Genomic DNA, 24,909 nt, shown 5'->3' with positions numbered 1-24,909 from the left:
AGTTTGTCTTGAAGTCAGTTACTGGGACAAAGTTATGTTAGTTGCCAAATGTATTGTGGTGATTGGAGTGCTTATGATGGTGATGGTATGTTCACTGTAGTGTAGATTGCTGACACTATGCACATGTATTTTTATATACATTTTAATAAGCTTTAAAGGAAAACTAATTTGATCGAATGAAGACATATTTTGTTAATGTAGATACATGTTTTAAGTTATTGATGTTGCAACACATAACAGTAAGTAGCAAGTCAATCTTTGAGTTAAAGGCCCGGTGCAGTCAAACCCTTTTGAGTTTTGGCTTTCCATGGTGACATCACCATGCTATAAATTGGTTCATAGACAAATAACAAAGACAGTTCCAAACATCTCTGCCAATAACAGCTAGTTTTCAGTTTTCCCCTCCCATCTCAGACCACTCCCACTCTTAGTGAAATTCTTGCTTGAGAAATATGTTTTTGCTAAAAAGCTATTTTTGCCAATTTTAATGGAAATCTATTACAGTAAGGTACTTAATTGCTACCCAGTAATTATTTGATACTGATATCAAAACAACTGCATTGGGGCTTTAACTTCATATATACATTGATTTCACGAGTTGTGGGCGCCCTCCTCAGGCTCATCAGTGTAACAACTGTTGCATTTCTTGTAACTTAAAACACATTTTTATACTATTGTATGCTAATGCCATCCCAACCAAAAGTACAAAACAGAACTATGTTGATATGAACAGTTTTATTTCCTTATTGTAAATACTGCAAATGGTGGAATGCTTTTATAACACAAGGAAAATCTATCTTACATATGGAGATGACAAAAGTTAACCAACTGAATTCTGTTTTCAGTCCAAAACATCTATATGTGAATACTCTCTCACAAGAGCTTTCCACTATACTCACAGCAAGATAATTCGAGTTTGGATTATATTAGGATCCCCATCAGCTGATGCCATGACGTCGGCTAATCTTCCTGGTGTCCAGCATTATAACTAAAAAAAACTTTACAAATAGAATTACAAAAGAGATGTATAAAGAGAAGTTTGATCTTCCAATCTTAATGTTATCTCAGACCATGTTTAGTTGCCTTTTAGTGTTTCCCAAGTAGACTAAACATGAATAGCTTATGACACATGGTTTATAAGTGTTCCTACATACTGTCAAGTGACATAGGAAAACTTTTAACTACACTATAAACAACACGTTGCACTTCTTCATGACCAAAAAACAACATTTACAAACTATTTGGTATCCCAAATAGTTGGTTGCGATGTTTCGACGGCCAGCAATGTTTACAGTAGATGTATATTCCAAGCATTGCTGAAACTGCAACCAGTAAAGTACTTGTGAATGATGACTGTGATACTGCACATCTTGTACACAGCATTATTTGTAGTAGTTGTATACCCTTTTCACACTACTGAGCCAAGTCAAGCTGTACTGCGCTGGCATGGTTACGCATCACAGCACAGTACGGTCTGGCTCAGCAAAGTAGTGTAAAAAGGGCATTACAGTAATTAAACAGACAGTAGTTGTTTAAGTTACAGGTAAAAATAAAACAACTTAAAATGACAGTTATGCCTAAGTAAATAGGAGTTTCTGTTCTGCCTCTGCAGAGGAGCAGTAATGAGAAACGTGGCTGTTATATCTCTCTCCTTCATCCCTCTACCACCACTCCCTCCGCTGCCTCCTCTTTCTCTACCTCCTCCACCACCTCAACCACCTCCTCTTTCTTCAACACCTCCTCTTTCTCTACCTCCGCCAACACCTCCACTTCCCCCTCAGGCTCGGGGTACAGGCTGGACACGTTCCCGTCATTCCAGGTCACCACAATGTCCCCCGGTTTGAGCCCCACTACCTCCCCGTTGTCCTGGAGGGGCTTGGCCTGGCTCACTGGGATCTCAGATTGGCTCATACTGACCTGGACAGAAGTGCTGTTGACGGGTTTGACCTCTGAGTTAGTTCTTTGACCTCTAACTTCTGTTACGATGACCTGTAGTTCTTCCGCCTCCGGCTTCATGGCCGCCGCCTTGTACTTGGCTATCTTATTCCTGTTTCTGTGTGGAGGATGATGGGAAATGTAGTCACTGTGGTGTAAATAAAGATGGCCAGACCAACACGCGCAAATATGGCGATTGCTTTTGTTTTCTTCCATAACAGGTCCTGTATTTAGGTTCCACAGAGCCTTTGGTTGCATCAATTACTGTTGTTGACCATAAGTATCTTCACCACACCATGTTTCATAATTGAAGACACATGGGATATTTCTTGTTTAGAATTACAGTGTATTGCATTAGTATTTTTGAGTTGAGTGGGTAGACATTAGTCTACTTAAGTTGAGTAAGTATCAGATAGGGGCTTACTTGTTCGCCATGGAGCCCATTCCCAGAAGCAGACAGCCCAGCAGAAGGGCAGCGAAGGACAGAGCCAGCATCGCAAACTTCCAGGGAGTTGCTGTGATGACAAAAACACATAGTTGTAACTGCGGAAAATCTTCCCACCTTTATAACCCCACAGGAAATTTCAGAGGTGATCAAAGACAAAACATTGGAACCTGGACCAAGTGTGCACTTAACAGCTTTTTTTTTTACAGACTTGGAGCCTTGGCGGGTATAAAAGTTTACTACCATGTAAATCTGACTAAGAGAAAAAGTGCTTCACTATAACCAATCCCTTTATGGAGGTTTTGGGATCAGATCACATAAATGACACCACCAGCACTACAGTGCCATGAAAAGTGAAAACTGATTAACTGAGTATATATTGTAAGAACAAACTGCTCAAGTAGGATAACGTAACGGAGCTGGATAACGTAATGGAGCTGAATAACATAATGGAGCTGAATAACATAATGGAGCTGGATAACGTAATGGAGCTGGATAACGTAATGGAGCTGAATAACATAATGGAGCTGAATAACATAATGGAGCTGGATAACGTAATGGAGCTGGATAACATAATGGAGCTGGATAACGTAATGGAGCTGGATAACGTAATGGAGCTGGATAACGTAATGGAGCTGGATAACGTAATGGAGCTGGATAACGTAATGGAGCTGTCAAATAGCCTACTTAAGAACAATCCAATCATATCTATTTTACTTGTAATTTCCCAAACAATGGCCAAGGATCAGTTCGCTACCCTGAAACAACATCAACCTAATACAACACTAATAATACCCTTTTCACACTATCATGCCAACCTTATCTGTACTGTGCTGGCTTGGCTATTTTCCTTCCTCATTGTCCTTTCCAGCAAGGCACAGAACAGCTTAGCTCAGTTTGGCTCAGCTCGGTAGTGGGAAAAAGGTACAATAGCTTTGTAAAGAGCAGCACTTACGGTCCTCAGTGCGATAGAACCATCTGAGGAATTCTTTCTGTTCATCGGTCATACCAGGAGGCTCCGCTTTCTGCTCTTCCGCAGGTTTCACCTCAAACTCATCGGGATCGCTCGATGCCCTTTTGGATCCTGCAGGTGCCAATACAAATTTACAAACACATATTGCATCACCATCCCCTGTGTTAGTTTTCATGCGGACAAAATGGTGGCCACAATGGCACCATGTGGCCAAGGTGGACTGAGGGACTATTGTGGAAGGACATTGAGTTAATATCTTCTAGCCTAGGTTTGAGAGGCCCATACAGTATCAATTCACACAAAGCTCCAATCTAACAACTGCTAACTTGTGATGAAGTCAATCATTCAAAAGGAGATGAAAATGTTACATTATTTTCATAATCTTGAGTGCTTATTTGGCTCATTCTAGAGCTTCACTCATGTAAGTCAATTTACACAAAGATCCAATTTCATGCCATGAGGTTTTGTTTGGAGGTAACAACAATCACTTACTGAGCCTCTCCTGGCATATATCCCCCTCATCCAGAGACCTCCACTTGGTCTGCTTGCTCCTGTGGGACAGCGTCAGTCGTTTCCCGTCTGTGGAGAGCTCCAGAGAACTGTTCTGACTGATCAGCCTGTTCAACTCACACCCCCACCGCAGCCCCCCATCACCCCTGTGTCCCCCATCCTCTACCCCCTCACAGGGTACAGTCTGGATGGGGTTAGAGTGGTGGGCCGACAGGCACCTGGAGGTCCCCACACGCTCCAGGAGACTCTGGTCCCTCCAGATCCACTGCTGGAGAACTGAGTCCAGGTTGCATTTATTCAGCTGAACCAGGCCCGTCTTGGGGAAGTCCTCCAAGCACAGGCTGTGGAGGGTGTTGTGGATCATGAAACTACTTACCCCTGGAAGTGCAGTATAGTGGACATGCATTGTAGTGAGCGTAGTGTTATGACAAATCAAAAACATGCTTCCACTTGTTGTTGTGGTTTTATGACGAAATGAATCAGGGGATTTTTGATGTTTCAGTGAAAGGTGTACGTGTGAAGGGATAGCATTACCTGGCAAGAGGAGACAGAGTTTGATCCACACACGAAACATGTCTGAAGTGGATGAAATCTGCAATGACTGTTGACATAAATCAGAATGGCAATGTATTCCCTTAATCAAGAATACAAGATCAACACTTACACATAATAATAATCATAGTTATGTAAATGTAACTTTTATTATGGCTTGGTTCACATTAGAAAGTTTTATGATAGTATTCCTGGGATGGTAGTATCCAGCACACATTTCTACTGGGCTTCTCAACCGTCAAAAACAAAGCATAAGTCTGCATTGAATTAGTGGACCAAAGGGAAACATACACATCCACCTTATAAACTGAGAGTTTATCCAAAGCACTGCCTTCTTTATGCCGCAATTCCATCTCTACACTCAAAACAACGTTGAAAGTATGTAGAGGCATTGTACCTTGCTAATTCCATTATGTACATGTATATCCCATTACGTACTGTAATAGTGTGTATTAGGCTACAATATTTGGTCCTGAAGAGAAATACTCATTATCAAGTAAACTATTTAGAAAAGTTGTCCATCATTGCACTTTTATGGCCGATAGCAAGGCGCCAATAAAATGTTAGAGGTTAAATCGAAACATACTCCTATCCCATAAACAAATTCAAATGTAAATGTAGATAATCTAATGGTTGACTCTCTGTGTGTACAGTACACATCAAAAGCTGATGGTTATCAATCTTATTACCCCAATGATCCTATTAATTATGATCCAAACATCCTATCAATAAAAGTTGCTATAAGCATTAACAATCCAAATAAAAAATAATACACTACAAGTCCTCCTAACCAATGGCTATATATCATTCATTTAAAAGTAAAAAAATGTATGTACCAATTTCAGACAGTAGCTTTAAGGTAATGAAAACAATTCTCACTTACCAGGGACTGTTTCTCTCACTGCCTGACTTGGAGAAGGGAGGTAGTGCAGTGGGGAAAATGATTCTACCTGTTGAACATACACAACGCAGAGGAGAGGCTTTCCAAAGTGCATGTGGGAGGAGATTGGTTCAGTGAGTCTCTTGATTATGGCTATATGGCATCTGTAAATATTCCCTTTATAGCTGGGGATATGGGGACTTTTTATGTGGTGCAATGTGTTCTTCATTTATTACAAAATGCAGAGTCTGGAAGTCTAGTTGGGGATGTTATTGCTAGAGAGAAATGTTGAGACAGGTGAAACAGCCTCCTTATAGTGATGGCAGTCTTTTCGTTCTCAATGATAAGAAGTTGTGAATGCTTCATTAGGCTACTGTAAACTATTGCCTAGTGTACTGCACCACAACTGGGCCTACTTCATTACAATCTTCTCCTAACTCAATGGAATGGAATCCATCCTGTGTTCAAGCTTTTAAACTCTACATTGGGGGGGCATTATCCTTGCATTGACAAGGTCAGTGACCAGGGTTGCTTGGTTACTGTTTAGTTAGCCTTGCTGGGACCTTGCCATTGCAGTTTGTAGACATGGGAGGAAAACAGTCTGTGTTTGGTCAAACATCTGGCACATGTGTAACTGTCGTGATATCTGTCTGTTAAACAAGAGACTTAAAGGGATTTTTATTTCTTTATGGCAAGTATGTTTTACAGTTAAAGGTAAATGACCTCCAGGTCATCTACCATACCTTAGCAGAGGAGAAAGAAGTAGGCTGGCCTTTTAAGTGACTGAGTTAAACTGTTTTGGGAACACAAATACATTTGCCAACACTTTAAAAATCAACAGGATGAGGATACTCAAATAACAAATCATTTTGTTGGTTGGTGGTGAAGATTCCCTAAAAACACACTACTTCGATACAGCTACGACCAGAAGTGACTTTTTTTGTAGCAGGTTAGGAGAATTTACACAGCAGGTAAGGAGAATCAACATAGCAGGTTAGGATAATTAGGTTAAAGTTAGGAAAAGTGTTAGGGTTTGGGTTAGCGAAAACGCTCTCATATCATAACCTGCAACGAAAAGTAACTTCTGGTCATAGTTGTTTCAAAGTGGTGTGTTTTTAGGGAGTCCCATTGGTTGTGGTTGGAATAAAGTCAATTATTTACATTTATAATATCCCTTCTCTGTGAGGAAAATGCATAACCTCAAATAAACTTGATTATCTGTGAAGGTTAGGACCACATAATATACCTCTCTGCACAGGCCTCTTCTTAGGGACTCACGCCTCGATCACACTGACAGTGTCCTTCATTCTAACCTAGGTGTCTGGTTAGACTGTAAACTCTCCTTCCAGACTCACATAAAACATCTCCAATCCAAAGTTAAATCTAGAATCGGCTTCCTATTTCGCAACAAAGCATCCTTCACTCATGCTGCCAAACATACCCTCGTAAAACTGACCATCTTACCGATCCTCGACTTTGGCGATGTCATCTACAAAATAGCCTCCAACACCCTACTCAACAAATTGGATGCAGTCTATCACAGTGCATTCCGTTTTGTCACCAAAGCCCCATATATTACCCACCACTGCGACCTGTACACTCTCGTTGGCTGGCCCTCGCTTCATACTCGTCGCCAAACCCACTGGCTCCAGGTCATCTACAAGACCCTGCTAGGTAAAGTCCCGCCTTATCTCTGCTCGCTGGTCATCATAGCTGCACCCACCCGTAGCACGCGTTCCAGCAGGTATATCTCACTTGTCACCCCCAAAGCCAATTCCTCCTTTGGCCGCCTCTCCTTCCAGTTCTCTGCTGCCAATGACTGGAACGAACTACAAAAATCTCTGAAACTGGAAACACTTATCTCCCTCACTAGCTTTAAGCACCAGCTGTCAGAGCAGCTCACAGATCAATGCACCTGTACATAGCCCATCTATAAATAGCCCAAACAACTACCTCTTCCCCTACTGTATTTATTGATTTTGCTCCTTTGTATTATCCTTTGTATTATTTCTACTTTGCACACTCATCTACTGTCAAATCTACCATTCCAGTGTTTTAATTGCTATATTGTATTTACTTCGCCACCATGGCCTATTTATTGCCTTTACCTCCCTTATCTCACCTCATTTGCTCACATTGTATATAGACTTATTTTTCTGCTGTATTATTGACTGCTTATTTGTTTTACTCCATGTGTAACTCTGTGTTGTTATATGTGTCGAACTGCTTTGCTTTATCTTGGCCAGGTCGCAGTTGTAAATGAGAACTTGTTCTCAACTTGCCTACCTGGTTAAATAAAGCTGAAATAAAAATAAATAAGAATTCCGGGACCCCAGAAGTACATTAATTCCAATGGAACGCTGCTTTGCAGAGGCAGTTGCAATGCGTTCTATGTGGCGCTAAACATAGGATTTTAAAAATGTATGCGTCAAACTGTATGCGTAGACGAGTTGACAGAAATGGTAGCAGAAGGTGAATGTTGAACTTTTGTTGCACGCATATCCAGATGATGCTGCGTTCTATTTTGCGCAGGTGTACTATCGGTGTGATCAAGGCGTCACTGTCTAGTCGGAACTAAAAGTGTCTGATCAAACGAAGGGACAACTATTTTCGATAGAACCGGAAACATGGTGTATGTCAAGAAAAAAACATGGCGGCGCCCATATGTAGAAATACCTTAACGTTATAGCTGACATTAATCAAGCTAAATGTTGGACAATATTCATTAACGCTAAAGGTAAGCGTGTCACACGAATAAATCTTAATTCTAGAGGGGCCCTCGTGTAATTTGTTGAGCTTGTCTTGACGAATAAACTAGCCATATTGGAGTCGAGCATTGCTAGCTAATTTTGACACACTGGTGGCATTGGTAGATGCCCGCCCGACCAATGACAGATGTGGAACAATGTCAAGGCAAAAGTAATGGGTCTGAAAATACTCCATGGCTTTTGCAATTATTGCACCCAGAGGCATGCATCTGTTGGCGTGTGGGTCAAAAGAACGCCGGGGAGAAACATAGACGTTGTGGACAAGGCCCTGGCAAGACCCGCCTATTTGCCACTAGGAACTATTTATCAACAGAACCACCTTGGAGGGTCCTTTTCTTTGGGACAGATAATTTTGCTGTTGAATCCCTCAAGCTGCTCTCTGCGTCTAGGTATGACACCCACAACAATTTACATGCCAGTGAGCAAAGAGGAGAGTCTTTGCAGTGGGTAACTTTAACCTGGTCCCATATTGTGCTGTCTCATAAGAGTTGGAGCAACAGTCCGAACAGATCTGGGACCAGGCTAGAGTAACTTCTCGTCGCCTAATGTCAGTTGTTTGCTGTCATTATTTGTCGCAGGGACTCCAATGACCGAGTTGTGGAATCACTTGAGGTTGTCACACTATCCAATGACGTCCCTGTGAAGAATTTTGCTGATCAAAACAAACTGCCCGTTCATGTCTGGCCTCTCGGGGATCTTCAAGGGCAGTTCGATGTCGGGGTGGTGGTGTCATTTGGCTGCTTGCTTCGGGAAGGACTTATCAACCAGTTTCCATGGTGAGTAACTTCTCTGAAAGTGACTCATGCAATACAAGTGTAACATTATAGCTTCTGTCCCTGTGTGCCCCGAGCTGGGTGCAAACCAGGGACCCGCACACAACACTCTGACTCGCCACCAAAATAAGCATTGTCATTACCACTGACCCAGAATGTACTTGTCGATCTCAGGGCGGGCGACATCACTTGCTCCATGGTAGCTACTATGTTCCATATCAGCTACACAAGCAGCAGACTCCCCAAGAAGTGTCAATCTTATGAGCACATCCCAAGAGTCAAACCCTGACAGTGTCCAATCTGTTTGATTGTGAGAGTTGCAGCATGTGTGTCTGTTGCCTCTATTCCAGTGGGATCCTGAATGTCCACCCCAGCCTTCTCCCCAGATGGCGCGGCCCCGCCCCAGTGTTCCACACCATCCTACACGGAGACACTATCACCGGGGTCAGCGTCATGCAGATACGACCAAAGAGGTAGGCTAACGTGACCCAGAGCTACTTTCTGTCCCCTTCCCTCCTTTCCTCTCTCCCTTTCCTCATGGTTCTGAGGGAGGAAGGGTGAGTCATGAAAGGGACCAGTCATCTGCCAGTAACATGGACCTACTATCGACAAGCAAAAGTGAGGGATGACATTAGCAGATGGTTGTTTGTTCAAATGCATATTTAGGGATGGTTTCCCAACCTAATCCTGGACTGAAAAGCCATTTTAATGGTGATTTTCCCCATTGAGCATGTGTTATAGTCCTGTACAGGACAGCTTTATCTGGGTCCAGGAAAATTAACCATAAAGTCTCCAGAGGCCACCAGATTGCAATAGGCCTATATATAATAGTGTACTCTACTACTGTATTCACTGTCAAAGCGCATACTGCTATTCCTTTGCACCTCAGTGTATCTCTGATCTCGGTGTTCCAGTAAACCGCAGGGTGTCTCTGTGTTCCAGTAAACCGCAGGGTGTCTCTGTGTTCCAGTAAACCGCAGGGTGTCTCTGTGTTCCAGTAAACCGCAGGGTGTCTCTGTGTTCCAGTAAACCGCAGGGTGTCTCTGTGTTCCAGTAAACATCGGTGTGTCTCTGTGTTCCAGTAAACCTCGGTGTGTCTCTGGTCTCTGTTACAGGTTTGATGTGGGTCCCATTCTTCACCAGGAGATCTACCAGGTCCCAGACAACTTCACAGCTGACCAGCTAGGAGCTACTCTGGCCACCAAGGGAGCCCAGCTAGTGAGTGCACTTCACACTGTGTAGTTATAGCACCCTATTCCCATCCAGTGCACTACGTGGCTCGAGTCTTATGTGACTCTGTTGGTCAAATGTAGTGCACTGCATGGGGAATAGGGTGTGATTTGAGATCACTCATTTGGGACGTACATCCAGAGCTCAATCCGGCCTTCGCTTCATAATCGTCGCCAAACACATTGGCTCCAGGTCATCTACAAGACCCTGCTAGGTAAAGTCCCCCCTTATCTCTGCTCACTGGTCACCATAGCAGCACCCACCTGTAGCACGCGCTCCAGCAGGTATATCTCTCTGGTCACCCCTAAAGCCAACTCCTCCTTTGGTCGTCTCTCCTTCCAGTTCTCTGCTGCCAATGACTGGAACGAACTACAAAAATCTCTGAAACTGGAAACACTTATCTCCCTCACTAGCTTTAAGCACCAGCTGTCAGAGCAGCTCACAGATCACTGCACCTGTACATAGCCCATCTATAATTTAGCCCAAACTACTACCTCTTCCCCTACTGTATTTATTTATTTTGCTCCTTTGCACCATATTATTTATATTTTATCTCTGAACTTTCTTCAAACTACAAATCTACCATTGCAGTGTTTTTCTTGCTATACTTTATTTACTTTGCCACCATGGCATTTTTTTTGCCTTTACCTCCCTTATCTCACATCATTTGCTCACATTGTATATAATCTTATTTTTATTTTTTTTCTACTGCATCATTGATTGTATGTTGTTTTACTCCATGTGTAACTCTGTGTTTTTGTATGTTGTCGAACTGCTTTGCTTTATCTTGGCCAGGTCGCAATTGTAAATGAGAACTTGTTCTCAACTTGCCTACCTGGTTAAATAAAGGTGAAATAAATAAATAAAAATCCATTTGAAGAGGCTTGTCAGAAACCAGTCATGGTTAATGTAAGCCCTCTTATATGGGACCTTTATTATTTTGCTTGAACAGTTGATTGACACATTAAGGACCCTTCCAGAGAGAATCACAAACCGAAGGGAGCAAGATGAAGATGGTGCCACTTTAGGTAAGAACATGTATTTGCTCAACCAGACATTTGATGCTAGTAGTAATTACAATTTGAATGATAAACAATCAGCAAGAATTGCAACTTACAGGAGGGTGAAAGCTGCATGTACATTCTAAGCACCCATTCATGCCTCAGCTTAGAGTTGACTCTTCTCAACAGCCCCTAAAATCAGCACATCAATGAGCTGGATCGTATGGGAGGAGCAGACCTGTGTCCAGATCGACTGCCTGTTTCGTGCCATCGCATCCCGGGTAATAAGACAGACCAGTCATGTTCAGTTGGCACGAAACTAGAAAAGTCTGAAAACGTAAAACTAAAGTGAGCAGTCTTATTGGGTGATTTCAGGCCGTTCCTCACCTGTTTCAAGATGATTTTCTAATTTTGTGCATACCGAACATGACCTTGATTTACTGTGACTGGCCTCTAAACACACATTGTCCAGGAGTGTTAAAATAATGCCCTCTTCTCTCTCATTAGATCCCATTGAGAACAATTTGGATGGGCAAGACCATAAAGCTGCTGGACTTTGCTGGCAAATGCAACATTTCACTATCAGGTCATTTCCTCTTTTAATCAGGACTCTTCATTGTTTCCAACACTGCTTGGTGGTAGATGGTGGTTGACTCAGTCAGCTAGTGGTAAGTAACTGTGTGGATCGGCAGCAGTAGTGCTTGAGTCCACACGCTGCGGAGACAATGTCTGGTAACATCCATTTTGAATATTTTCGGTTGAGAAAGGTTGTGATTGTTTTAATGACAGGTCGAGGGAGGATACCAGTGCCAGGATCTATGAGTTATCAGAAAGAATCCAACACCTTGGCTGTCTGTTGTAAGGTGCGTGAGCCAGGCTTTTCATCCTTGACACTTTCCATGGTTTACTATTATGTCAAAACACTTCAATTTTTGTCTTATTGAAATGTCTAATTTAATGAAAAATTATTCACTTCCTGATGTATCATGGCATAATACAAATTAACTTGATGTATCCCATAAAAAAAATTATGACAAGCACTTTTTGTGTGTTCGGTGGTCAAGGATGGCTGGGTGGGATTCAAGGTGGTGATGCTGAAGAAGAGACTGTCAGCAGCAGACTTCTACAACGGATATCTCCATCAGAGCTTCCAGAACAGATATGGCCCCCCCAAGCAGGAGTGCCTGTTCCACAGTAACAGAACTGAATTACATTCAGCTGGAGAGGAGAACTCATTGACACAGCTACACGCTGTGTATTAAAACACCATGATGTGGTAATTAAACACAAAACAACAACCTACTTTAATGTTATTTGATTAGATGCATTTCCTGTAAAAAATAAAGGATCTATACTGTCTGTTTTAAGACAACATATTTAGAGTACACACAAGAGTAGTGTTCAGCAGGGATCACCGTGGCAAAACGTTTTGAAACAGAAACTAAAAATGAGCATTTCTTATTGTTCAAGTCCAGGTAGTACCCTCTGTTTCAAAAAGATTTTCTCTTGTTTTACGCCTACTGGAAACTATTTCCTGATAGCCTATGGAACACATGAATGTAATAATAGTGATATCATGGAGAGGCTGTTGTGTGAGTAGTTTGTTGTCGAATGCAAAACCCTCAAACCTGTTAGACTACCAAAATAACTGAGTTGTATTTGCATAAATAAACATTTACAAGGTTCTGTTGCCTTTGTCATTTGCTCTATGACATTATGCATTGGACTTTAATATTTATCACATTTGTAGAGATAGTGGGGTCTGTTTTAGAGATGTACTCTTCCAGGCCGACTACATTGCAGTCGCGCTGCACAAATTAACCAATGATCGAATGCCACGTCATCTACATTGGGCTCAGATATTAGATTGCAATACCACATTGATACGGCTACTGACATGTTTGAGTTTAAACCTTTATAATAGAAACAGTTGGACCTTTATCCAGGTGTTATGAGATTTGGTGTGAAACTGCTTCCCCCCACCCGCTGGGACGCAGCAGCTGTGTTTGTCACGGCATGCTGGTTTCGGGGACATTGTCTGTTAACTGGGAGGCTTTACAAGAGGCACGTACCACTATGGAAGAGAGAAAGAAAGTTCAGAATTGTAGCATTTCACTGACTTAAGTTTTAAACAAAACATTGAAGGAAATGTATTTATTCACTAAAGTGGGTGTGAATTAGACCAGTGTTGTCCAACCCCCTCAAGGATGATCACATTTTTTATTTTAGCCCTGTTGATTCAACTAATCAAGTGCTTGGTAGGCTGATTAGTGATAAGGATATATCAGTGAAGTGGTAGAACAAAAATGTCTGGTGGTTAAGAGAGGGTTGGGAAACACTGATTTAGACTGCATGTTTCCTTTTAGTCAAAGCTAGCTGCCGTTAGCTAGTGTGAATGTGTTTAGGGTGTCATCATACCTCCTCTGTCATCCCTGCTGTCTTCCTACCCTCTGTGTTAAAAGGAGGCTTCAGGTAACCTTTGAAGTGCTGCTTCACCAAGTAATGGAAAGTAGATAAGCAATCCTAAAAAGAGCATCAGGAAAGCTGAATATTAGCTACTAGAATGTATTACGCTTTTGGATGTAATTTTAGATGAGGCACAGCTGCAGCAACTATGGTGAATGTGTTACCAGACCAGTGATTTACTACATTTACCATAAACCCAATTGTAATGTGGCAGTGATTTTATTTGAAAATAAGGGAGAGCCGCACATTCTAGGAGCTCAGATGCAAAAATGTAATATCCAACGTTTGGACAGCCAAGCTGTCTTCATCAGGGTATGATCACAAACACTGCAGGGTGACTCGTTTATATAGTGTCAGAAGACACACAGGTGTTTGTAATCATGGCCTAATATCATTGGTTAACTCTGAAATATAAAAATGGCATACAAAGAACATATAAAAGAACAAATTGATAGCATACGATCATAGATTCATTTTAGACTACACAAGCTTACAAACAATTACAATGGCAAAGTCACAATAATCACAAGAGTGGCTTCAGATCAAAGTCTATGTTGAGACCGAAGGGAGCAAGGGTCTTTAAATTAAAGATCCAGGCAGCCTCTCGTTTTAACAATATATTATCAAGGTCACCCCCTCTCCTAGGGAGGGTGACATGTTCGATGCCAATATAACGCAGAGACGAAATCGAGTGGTTTGCTTCCAAAAAGTGGGCCGCAACTGGGTAAGTCAAGTTTTTGCACTTAATGGTGCTACGATGCTCTGAGATACGTACTTTTAATTCACGCTTTGTTTTACCCACATCATTTTTACCACAAGGACATGTTATAAGATAAATAACTGCCTTAGTGGAGCAAAAAAGGTGTTATTACGTGTTCCACTAAGGCAGTTATTTATCTTATAACTTGTCCTTGTGGTAAAAATGATGTGGGTAAAACAAAGCGTGAATTAAAAGTACGTATCTCAGAGCACCGTAGCACCATTAGGTGCAAAAACTTGACTTACCCAGTTGCGGCCCACTTTTTGGAAGCAAACCACTCGATTTCGTCTATGCGTTATATTGGCATCGAACATGTCACCCTCCCTAGGAGAGGGGGTGACCTTGATAATATATTGTTAAAACGAGAGGCTGCCTGGATCTTTAACTTAAAGATCCTTGCACCCTTCGGTCTCAACATAGACTTTGATCTTAAGCCATTCGTGTGATTAATGTGACTTTGCCATTGTAATTGTTTGTAAGCTTGTGTAGTCTAAAATGAATCTATGATCGTATGATATCCATTTGTTTTTTGTATGCTGTTCTTTGTATGCCATTTTTATATTTGAGAATTAATCAATGATATTAGGCCAAACTTGGCCATGATTACAGACACCTGTGTGTCTTTTGACACTATATAAACGAGTCACCCTGCAGTGTTTGTGATCATACCCTGATGAAGACAGCTTGGCTGTCCAAACGTTGGAAATTACATTTTTGCATCTGAGCTCCTAGAATGTGCGGCTCTCCCTTATTTTCAAGTTTTCTACTCCGCTAGCCAGCACCTCGCCTTAATAGGTGTGCGTTTCTTTTTCTTCTAGAGTGATTTTATTTCAAACATTTCTTCAACAATGTGCATTATAAAGAGGCAACTATTTGTACTGTTCAGTCTACTAAACTGTAGTTAAATAATGGCCTCCTTATAGCCATACCCGTTCTTCCTGTGAACAGATGTAGGTGAACCAGCGGAGCCCGGCGGCCACGTGAGTGATCTCATCCCGGTAGATAACCTCCAGCACCTCCACAGAGCTGCAGTCCCCCTGGGCAGCGAAGCGGGAGAGGGTCTGGGGGTGCACATCCAGGCCCCTTGCAGGAGGAGAGCGAGGGAGTTAGGTAGATGTACTTTCCCCGAGCCCAGTCGATTAGAAAAGCCAAGAATTTCACCAAGTTTTTTGTTTTAGCCACCCTGTGGTTATTTGTGGCCAAGGAGGAGTGAAATTTCTCACACCTATCCAAGCCTTTCAGATAATGTGAACCCCATGGGTGTATTAGAAGATGTGTCAAGGTAATAGGGATCATAATGTTTCCACTGCACTGATAACATCATCATATTCTGTTGGTGTTGTAATTCAGGTGAATGCTGTACCTGGCTTCATGTACCATATGCACAATGGCTAGCCTCGCCAGAAGGTCGTGGGACGTATCCGTTGCTGACTGCCACAGTCCTGTGGAGACGAGGAAGCTCAACTTACACTGGGTGCACTGAAAATGTCATGTATTTTTTTCAGAAAACCAACTGTGATGATATTAATAGTTAGGCCAGGATTCAATCCAATCTGCATTATAGCAAGCTTGATACTTAAAAGTAAATTTCCGATTGAGCCGATATATGCAGTGTTTACTGTGAATTCGATCTCCACGAACACGGGGAACATTGCCTTTCCAAACACGCATTGTCTACAAAAGAGATCGGATTGAACCCCGGCCTTAGTCTGGAGAAGCCAGCGAACCACCCACCATTATGAACAGGTAACGCGCCAAAGAAGCTGTCGAGTTCTGTGATCCTCGTCTCTAGTAAGTGATAATGCTGTTGGAACAGTAGAAATTCATTGTATTCCCAGGGTAACAGTCCATCCACTACTCACAACTGATACAGTACTACCACTTTTTATCCTCCTTGAGGAACACTGCCTTGCAGTATTATATAAACATACTAAATATACTTGGACTACCAATATCTGAAGTACAGACGTTTGAACAACAGACATCCATAACAATAATGTGCATCATTCTTAAAGAATTATTCCACTTTTTTGTTTCAGCTTGTTTTAAAAAAATAAGCTGAAACTTCAGAAAGTGAACTATACTTAAAACAACACGTAACAGACCACATGACTTAAATATATGTTAGGACACTGACCTTGGCCTCGTCTCCGGCCACTTTGACAAAGTCGCTGAAGAACTGGCGGGGCAGGGGCTCTCCAGTGTCCAGTCTGACCGATGAGAAGCGAGCGATGACGTCCCAGGACAGGTCTATAGCCCACTGCTCTATGTTAGCCAGGGAGTGGAGGAGGGCTATCCTGCTAGCCTGGTCAGACACATAGTAAACACACACGCTCATATCAATCATCATTGATGAAGCATGGAATGTTGCAGTTCTATAGCCTCGTCCGTACTATATGTACTAATGGCATGACAACAAATGCTAATACCATGACAACGAATGCTAATGCCACACAGACACACACACACCATTTACGCTGCTGCTACTATGTATTCTATTATTTATACTGCGGACAGTCACTTTTACCCCTGCTGACCCATCTAGCTCAACTACTCCAGTATCCCTGCACATTGAAATGATGGTGCTGGTACTGATCCTCTATAGAGCTTACGATCGAGTTTTTCTTCTGTTTTTCCTTCGTATTATTTCTCTTACCTTTATATTGAATACTGCATTGTTGGGAAAGAGCTTGCAGTAAGCATGTCACTGTACTGTTTCACACATGTTGTATCCTGTGCAAGTGACAAACTTTGATTTGACTTCCGAAGAGATTATTTTATTGCGACAGTGGGTAGTTAGAATGCCAATTTTGGTAATCTAGGGGTTGTGTAGTTCAATACTGGCATGGGATATGTTCCCTCCTTTTTCTCAACAGTACCATTACCTGTCTCTATCATCATTCAGTCATGTCTGGTCTTCTATTTGTTAGGCTACATGATTGATTGTGATTTATTTAAGTATCTACTGGCGCCCAGCCCACATGGGCTTACTAAACTACTAAACTACTAAACACAGTACCATTTTCCTTGTACTCAAAACAAAATAAGATTGTACAAATTATATGCATATACTGTACAATAATCAAGGCAAGTACAGCTACCATCTAGCCCCACTACACAAACAGTACAAACAGTACAGCTACCATCTAGCCCCACTACAAACAGTTCAGCTACCATCTAGCCACACTACACAAACAGTACAAACAGTACAGCTACCATCTAGCCCCACTACACAAACAGTACAAACAGTACAGCTACCATCTAGCCCCACTACACAAACAGTACAAACAGTACAGCTACCATCTAGCCCCACTACACAAACAGTTCAGCTACCATCTAGCCACACTACACAAACAGTACAAACAGTACAGCTACCATCTAGCCCCACTACACAAACAGTACAAACAGTACAGCTACCATCTAGCCCCACTACACAAACAGTACAAACAGTACAGCTACCATCTAGCCCCACTACACAAACAGTACAAACAGTACAGCTACCATCTAGCCAGACTACACAAACACTACAAACAGTACAGCTACCATCTAACCCCACTACACAAACAGTACAAACAGTACAGCTACCATCTAGCCCCACTACACAAACAGTACAAACAGTACAGCTACCATCTAGCCCCACTACACAAACAGTACAGTACAAACAGTACAGCTACCATCTAGCCCCACTACAAACAGTACAGCTACCATCTAGCCCCACTACAAACAGTACAGCTACCATCTAGCCCCACTACACAAACAGTACAGTACAGCTACCATCTAGCCCCACTACACAAACAGTACAGCTACCATCTAGCCCCACTACACAAACAGTACAGTACACAAACAGTACAGCTACCATCTAGCCACACTACACAAACAGTACAACTACCATCTAGCCCCACTACACAAACAGTACAGCTACCATCTAGCCACACTACACAAACAGTACAGTACAAACAGTACAGCTACCATCTAGCCACAGTACAGTACACAAACAGTACAGCTACCATCTAGCCCCACTACACAAACAGTACAGTACAGCTACCATCTAGCCACACTACACAACACAAACAGTACAGTACACAAACAGTACAACTACCATCTAGCCACACTACACAACAAACAGTACAGTACACAAACAGTACAGCTACCATCTAGCCACACTACACAACACAAACAGTACAGTACAGCTACCATCTAGCCACACTACACAACAAACAGTACAGTACACAAACAGTACAGCTACCATCTAGCCACACTACACAACAAACAGTACAGTACACAAACAGTACAGCTACCATCTAGCCACACTACACAAACAGTACAGTACACAAACAGTACAGCTACCATCTAGCCCCACTACAAACAGTACAGCTACCATCTAGCCCCACTACACAAACAGTACAGCTACCATCTAGCCCCACTACAAACAGTACAGCTACCATCTAGCCCCACTACACAAACAGTACAAACAGTACAGCTACCATCTAGCCCCACTACAAACAGTACAAACAGTACAGCTACCATCTAGCCCCACTACACAAACAGTACACAAACAGTACAGCTACCATCTAGCCCCACTACAAACAGTACAGCTACCATCTAGCCCCACTACAAACAGTACAGCTACCATCTAGCCCCACTACACAAACAGTACAGTACAGCTACCATCTAGCCCCACTACACAAACAGTACAGTACAGCTACCATCTAGCCACACTACACAACCAGTACAGTACACAAACAGTACAGCTACCATCTAGCCACACTACACAAACAGTACAGTACACAAACAGTACAGCTACCATCTAGCCACACTACAAACAGTACAGTACAGCTACCATCTAGCCAGACTACACAAACAGTACAGTACACAAACAGTACAGCTACCATCTAGCCCCACTACACAAACAGTACAGTACAGCTACCATCTAGCCCCACTACACAAACAGTACAGCTACCATCTAGCCCCACTACACAAACAGTACAGTACAAACAGTACAGCTACCATCTAGCCACACTACACAAACAGTACAGCTACCATCTAGCCCCACTACACAAACAGTACAGCTACCATCTAGCCACACTACACAAACAGTACAGTACAGCTACCATCTAGCCCCACTACACAAACAGTACAGCTACCATCTAGCCACACTACACTAACAGTACAGTACACAAACAGTACAGCTACCATCTAGCCACACTACACAAACAGTACAACTACCATCTAGCCCCACTACACAAACAGTACAGCTACCATCTAGCCACACTACACAAACAGTACAGTACAAACAGTACAGCTACCATCTAGCCACACTACACAACAAACAGTACAGTACACAAACAGTACAGCTACCATCTAGCCACACTACACAACACAAACAGTACAGTACACAAACAGTACAGCTACCATCTAGCCACACTACACAACACAAACAGTACCATCTAGTACACAAACAGTACAGCTACCATCTAGCCACACTACACACACAAACAGTACAGTACACAAACAGTACAGCTACCATCTAGCCACACTAACACAACAAACAGTACAGTACACAAACAGTACAGCTACCATCTAGCCACACTACACAACACAAACAGTACAGTACACAAACAGTACAGCTACCATCTAGCCACACTACACAACACAAACAGTACAGTACACAAACAGTACAGCTACCATCTAGCCACACTACACAACACAAACAGTACAGTACACAAACAGTACAGCTACCATCTAGCCACACTACACAACACAAACAGTACAGTACACAAACAGTACAGCTACCATCTAGCCACACTACACAACACAAACAGTACAGTACACAAACAGTACAGCTACCATCTAGCCACACTACACAACACAAACAGTACAGTACACAAACAGTACAGCTACCATCTAGCCACACTACACTACAGTACAGCTACCATCTAGCCCCACTACACAAACAGTACAGCTACCATCTAGCCCCACTACACAAACAGTACAGCTACCATCTAGCCCCACTACACAAACAGTACACTACACAAAGAGTTCATTTCTCCTTCTCCAGGCAGTGTAAACAAACTGAGCAATTGCAAACACTCTGCCTGAAACAAAATCCAAGCCCCTGCTTGTCCCGTAACCAGAATACTTCAGGGTTAGAACCAAACACTTTTACAGAAAATAACATGTCTCAGATCGTCATACAAAGTGCTATAAAACACTAAATGGATTTCGTTTTTGATTTCCCAACACAGTAGGCAAATTATCTCCTCTTCAGGCACTGTGTTAAATCTGCCCTTCTCTAAGCCAGAGGGAGAGGGCCGGATGGGAGTTGAGCACAAGCTGACCTTTGGCTTTTTGTTAGGTTCAGGAGGACATATGGCTCAGGGATATAGTTCTCTTTGATGACAGTATGTTCTGTTTTTAGGTTTAAACCATACATCAGCTGCCCATTTTTCCTTGTGGATCAGAAAAAGCTTGTCCTTGATTTGGTTAACACCACATAGTAATTTGTTCCTGTGTATATATATATATATATATACTGCAAATCAGTTTCACAAAAAATAGGTAATTATCTAGGTCCCAGTCAAACCCTTTTTTTTGTGATTCTGTGTTCTGACATATTCATCAGTCTGTTCCATAGATGTACCATGTCACCTTTTTAACTAACTTCGCAACCCATATCTCCACAGATGGCCAGGTTTCGAGTCAGTTTATGCACACCAAGAAAGCAGCGGATTGCTCTGTTTTGAACATTGTTACAATTAGTATGTACTTTGGATCCCCATACCCCAGCAGCATAGTCCATCACTGGACACACACAGGATTGATACAGTTGAGAATAAGCACAGTAACCAAGGTCCTTTTCATTTGGTCTAAATCATTAACATATAGAGTAAATAAAGTGGGTGAGAGTATGTCTCCCTGCTTTACACAGTAAGGGGTTGGAAACCAGGTCATTAACCTGAACACAGGCAACTGGAGCCAGATAGCGGTTTGATAACATCAGAGAATCTTCCATCAATTCCCATTTTAATTAGTGGTTAAATCCATATGAATTCAATCACTTTTTGACAGCTTCCCTTTTGATTTAAACAAAACTTTCCATACATGTTTGCTCATGGAAGAAGTGGTCAGAAAGTTACTTTTTGGATCTGAATGCCAAAACATTCAGGAGATAAGATGTGCTCAAAGTTGACCCATTTTGCATACCCCACCATACCATGAGACATCCATGTCATCATCACTGGAAAAGATAAACGGTTGAGTTTGATATAATTCAAAAGCTCACAACAAATAGGGTTGTCAAACTAAATTTAAAAAATATATATTAAAAAAAATTACCTTTTATGTTAATTATGTAAAAACACGTAAACTCAGATTTTTTTTTCATATTCGCATATGTTGTAGCTTAAACCCTACTTTACATCATCTGAGGTTTTTGTGTTGTTTCCGCGGTTGAGATACAACATGCTCCTGAATAAAGGGTGTTGTCAAAAAGTGATTGAATTCAAATGGATTTACCCCAGTCTAAAAGCAATTAGTTCTCTATTTACCTAATCGAAAGCCTTCATAAAATCAATAAAACAGGCAAAAGTTGGTTCTCTCTCTTGAATTCTAGCCCGGACCACTGTAGAGACAGTATAGATGTGCTCTATACATGCTCTGGCTTTCCTAAAGCCATTCTGTTCATCAGCAAGCTGACCAGACAGTTCTAGATAGTGAGAAGAGAGCCTGTTATTTAGGATGCAGGACTACAATTTACATACAGTGCTAAAGAGAATAATGCCAATGGGATTTTAGGCTAGTTTTTTTTAAGATTTCAGAGATTCCGAACTTGTTAGTTCATACTGCCAACCTGTCTGGTCTGAGTGATTAGAGGGTGTTCTTAACACTGACCTGTGTGCCACCTTTGCCACGCTTGATTTTGCCCGGCTGCAGTACGGTCAGGTTCTCCTTCCTGCTTGGCTGGACAGGTGGTGTAGCCTGACCCACCTCTGTTATCTCCCCACTGTTCCACCTCTCCTGGACCTCCAGCGTCATGGCTACCTACAGGGATTGGATCAAAGTCAGTGAGCCAGTGAGATATGCAGGGTTGATCAAATCATCAACGTTACACTATAGTCAAATACAAGCATTTCGCTGCACCTGCGATAACATCTGCAAATCTATGTATGCGACCAAAAACTATTTTTGGATGTTTTGCCATGGAAAGTCCAGAGAGTCTCTGCCTGTTTCAGTCATGTTTTTTCTTCATTTGGTGCCTAATGAACACAACCCAACACTCCATTCCCTCCCAGTTTAACACTTCGTGTGGTGGTTAGTGTGAATGGGGCTTGCCTTCTCTTTGGGGTCCGGTGTGCAGAGGATCTTTGTGGCCCAGAAGCACAGTGTGTCCTCAGAGGGTGGTGGCTCGACATCATCTGCTGACAACTTGCCTGAGACAAAAAGAGATCTCTTATTAATGTACTTAACATCATTCAAAGCTTTGCCAGAACAGAATATCTTAACTACTAGCCTGCTCTCAGATCTGTGTGTTCTTGCCTGCTCATCATCAAGCCAAGTTAGGCATCACAATTCCATGAGATGGAAAGAGTGCAGAAACAGACTGTCACCCAGGCTACAGTACTTTCCTTTATGTAATTGTCAGTTAAAAAACTTTGATTGGTGTACATGGTTCATTAGGTATACTATCGCCTTACCATTAGATGTTGTGTCTATCTCTGGGATGGGACTTAGACACAGTTCATTCTGTGTGTTGATATAAATCATGTCTTGGACAACTCTGACCTCATACACCTGGTTCTGTAGACAGAAAAACTAACTTTCATTTTAGTCTCATGGTATTATTGATTAATAAGCTGTTATTTAATGAAAAAAATTCTAATAACACACACAGTACATTGCCTAGTGAATGTCTTCACACCTCTTGCAAAGTTGTCACACCCTTTGCCTTATGTAAATATAAAAAGGGATTCAATTAGATTGTTTTATCCGCTTGTGATCTACACAGCTGACTACACATTCTCAAAGTGAAAGACAAATTACAGAATTTGTTAAAAATTCAAGATGTCCTGATTGTCTCAGGGGTGTGAGTACTTTCTCTAAGCAACTCCAAATGCCTGTCTCTCGCCCCCAAGCACACACATAAATGCCACATTGACTTCTTTATGAAGCCGATGGTGGTAATACATATCAACCTTCCCTTTATCACACTGTTACAGGAAACCTATATTTACAATACTAGGAATAAATAGGCTCTGTTGGAGACCATCTCTCTCTACCTGTAGTCCCATGGAAGAGGCACCTGTCTCCAGGCAGAAGTCAAAGTGATGCCAGGGACAGACCAGCACCCTCTTCCCATCTCCCAGGTCCTCAATGTCACCGAGGTCAAGAGGGCCTCCTGCGCCAAGGCGGTGGTTGTAATGATGAAAGACATCATAGTATGGTGACCATGATCATTTCTTTCTTATAGCATACTCTCATCCTTCTGGTTTATCCTATAGCAACGTAGTTGTTTATGAATTAATCATCATAACAGCAAGCTACCATAGCATAGTGCTGAGTGATTAATTGCATGCCATCAATTAGGCTAGCTTATACCTTCATGGGGACAGGATGAATCCATAGCCCAGAATCTGTCATCTTCTGTGTGAACCAGGACAATGTGTTCACCATCCGCAGAGTACAGCCTTGGGGAAACGTAGAGAAGTCATGCACCAAGTTAGACCATCTTTTCAGAATAGACAAGGGCAGCTAATGTGTATAAATCATATACATTGGGGAGATCAACAGTTAGCTAGCTAGCTGCTGCTATTCTCGCTAATTGGACTGCTTACTTTGTGCATGGTGAGTCAAAATCACACTTCTTTCCTACACATTGCCAGTTTCCGTCTTTGACAATTTCTCTTAATGCAGCGACTAAATCTTCCTCGAAGTGATCCATTTAAAATATTCGATGCAGAAAATATTAGTAAGAGTAATATTGTGCATAACTAGCTTGCTACTGCTGCCGTCCCTGCCGATGTGTGGCAGAATTGTTTTCTTCTGAACTACAAAATCAAATTGTTTCAACCGGATGTTGGTACTCCACGAATTCTGCCCGACATAAAACCACTAAGGTATAACAAGAACCTAAAACATAACCGAGACAAACCTTGACAGTCTATGCAAAAAGATAACACTTGAGACAAAGAATGAATGCATAGAAATGTATTTGTTGATGAGACAAGATTTAGAATTACAATTAAGTCATTTTCCAATTTTGATATGGTTGATTACATTAAAAAATATATATTTTAACGAAATTACAATGAGAACAATTAACCTCAAGGCCAGCAGATGACGATGCAGTCAGCTATACACTTGTATCCCCCATGGACAGGTTTGTACATAAAACATTCTCCATTCACGCTGCAAGGGTGTCCCTTTCCTCCTTAACTTGATTTATTTGCGATAATGCCGCAGGGGAAAAAAACAGGGAAAGTATGTGTACTTTATGAAATACAATTTTGCACCAGCATGCTAGGGTGGCTAATGCGTGTTCACTGATGTTAGAAACTCTGAAATGTTTCACTTGCTAACCTAGGCGGAAGAATCGGATCCTGAGTTTCCCACTTGGGTTT

At 41.9% G+C, this 24,909-nt stretch overlaps 3 protein-coding genes across 4 annotated transcripts; 1 reads left to right on the top strand and 2 right to left on the bottom strand.

Moving 5' to 3' along the window:
- Window positions 1–716: 716 nt before the first annotated feature.
- Window positions 717–5,451, bottom strand: LOC106562634 (uncharacterized). The gene is made up of 6 exons (XM_014127595.2): window positions 5,299–5,451; window positions 4,398–4,464; window positions 3,846–4,241; window positions 3,336–3,464; window positions 2,360–2,450; window positions 717–2,053 (listed from the first exon to the last, which is right to left on the bottom strand). The coding sequence occupies exons 2-6, from the start codon at window positions 4,435–4,437 to the stop codon at window positions 1,654–1,656; spliced, it is 1,056 nt and encodes a 351-aa protein (XP_013983070.1). The 5' UTR covers window positions 4,438–4,464; window positions 5,299–5,451; the 3' UTR covers window positions 717–1,653.
- A 2,427-nt stretch (window positions 5,452–7,878) lies between these two features.
- Window positions 7,879–12,752, top strand: LOC106562631 (methionyl-tRNA formyltransferase, mitochondrial). 2 transcript variants are annotated; one of them, XM_014127593.2, is made up of 9 exons: window positions 7,879–8,032; window positions 8,642–8,839; window positions 9,187–9,309; window positions 9,952–10,054; window positions 11,019–11,094; window positions 11,257–11,348; window positions 11,575–11,653; window positions 11,857–11,930; window positions 12,132–12,752. In XM_014127593.2, exons 3-9 carry the CDS (start codon window positions 9,290–9,292, stop codon window positions 12,327–12,329), a joined length of 642 nt encoding a protein of 213 aa, XP_013983068.1. In that variant the 5' UTR covers window positions 7,879–8,032; window positions 8,642–8,839; window positions 9,187–9,289; the 3' UTR covers window positions 12,330–12,752. The 2 variants fall into 2 exon arrangements, with proteins under 2 accessions (XP_013983068.1, XP_013983067.1); XM_014127592.2 differs by having other exon boundaries at window positions 7,898–8,452.
- On the bottom strand, window positions 12,751–24,356 carry si:ch73-314g15.3 (Rieske and Ferritin_like domain-containing protein). Its single transcript, XM_014127591.2, has 12 exons — window positions 24,124–24,356; window positions 23,888–23,976; window positions 23,569–23,687; window positions 22,987–23,089; window positions 22,625–22,722; window positions 22,184–22,333; window positions 16,431–16,598; window positions 16,028–16,097; window positions 15,657–15,735; window positions 15,223–15,376; window positions 13,486–13,590; window positions 12,751–13,141 (listed from the first exon to the last, which is right to left on the bottom strand). The coding sequence occupies exons 1-12, from the start codon at window positions 24,228–24,230 to the stop codon at window positions 13,109–13,111; spliced, it is 1,275 nt and encodes a 424-aa protein (XP_013983066.2). The 5' UTR covers window positions 24,231–24,356; the 3' UTR covers window positions 12,751–13,108.
- Between the last annotated feature and the right edge of the window lie 553 nt (window positions 24,357–24,909).

Source organism: Salmo salar, chromosome ssa11 (assembly GCF_905237065.1).
Source record: "Salmo salar chromosome ssa11, Ssal_v3.1, whole genome shotgun sequence".
NCBI lineage: Eukaryota > Metazoa > Chordata > Actinopteri > Salmoniformes > Salmonidae > Salmo > Salmo salar.
Note: the sequence above shows the minus strand (reverse complement) of the source record. Positions and strands in the feature narration are given on the sequence as shown.

Excerpts from the sequence above, each read along its gene's own strand:
- LOC106562634 (XM_014127595.2), bottom strand. The coding sequence starts at position 4,437 with ATGTTTCGTGTGTGGATCAAACTCTGTCTCCTCTTGCCAG. Across the intron at positions 2,451-3,335 it reads GTTCTATCGCACTGAGGACC|CAACTCCCTGGAAGTTTGCG; the intron begins GTAAGTGCTGCT and ends TTGTCATCACAG. Across the intron at positions 2,054-2,359 it reads ATGGGCTCCATGGCGAACAA|AAACAGGAATAAGATAGCCA; the intron begins GTAAGCCCCTAT and ends TCCTCCACACAG.
- LOC106562631 (XM_014127592.2), top strand. The coding sequence starts at position 8,169 with ATGCCCGCCCGACCAATGACAGATGTGGAACAATGTCAAGGCAAAAGT. Across the intron at positions 11,349-11,574 it reads TTCGTGCCATCGCATCCCGG|ATCCCATTGAGAACAATTTG; the intron begins GTAATAAGACAG and ends CTCTCTCATTAG. Across the intron at positions 11,654-11,856 it reads ATGCAACATTTCACTATCAG|GTCGAGGGAGGATACCAGTG; the intron begins GTCATTTCCTCT and ends TTTTAATGACAG.
- si:ch73-314g15.3 (XM_014127591.2), bottom strand. The coding sequence starts at position 24,230 with ATGGATCACTTCGAGGAAGATTTAGTCGCTGCATTAAGAGAAATTGTC. Across the intron at positions 15,736-16,027 it reads CGCGTTACCTGTTCATAATG|GACTGTGGCAGTCAGCAACG; the intron begins GTGGGTGGTTCG and ends TCGTCTCCACAG. Across the intron at positions 13,142-13,485 it reads CAGCAGGGATGACAGAGGAG|TGGTACGTGCCTCTTGTAAA; the intron begins GTATGATGACAC and ends TCTCTTCCATAG.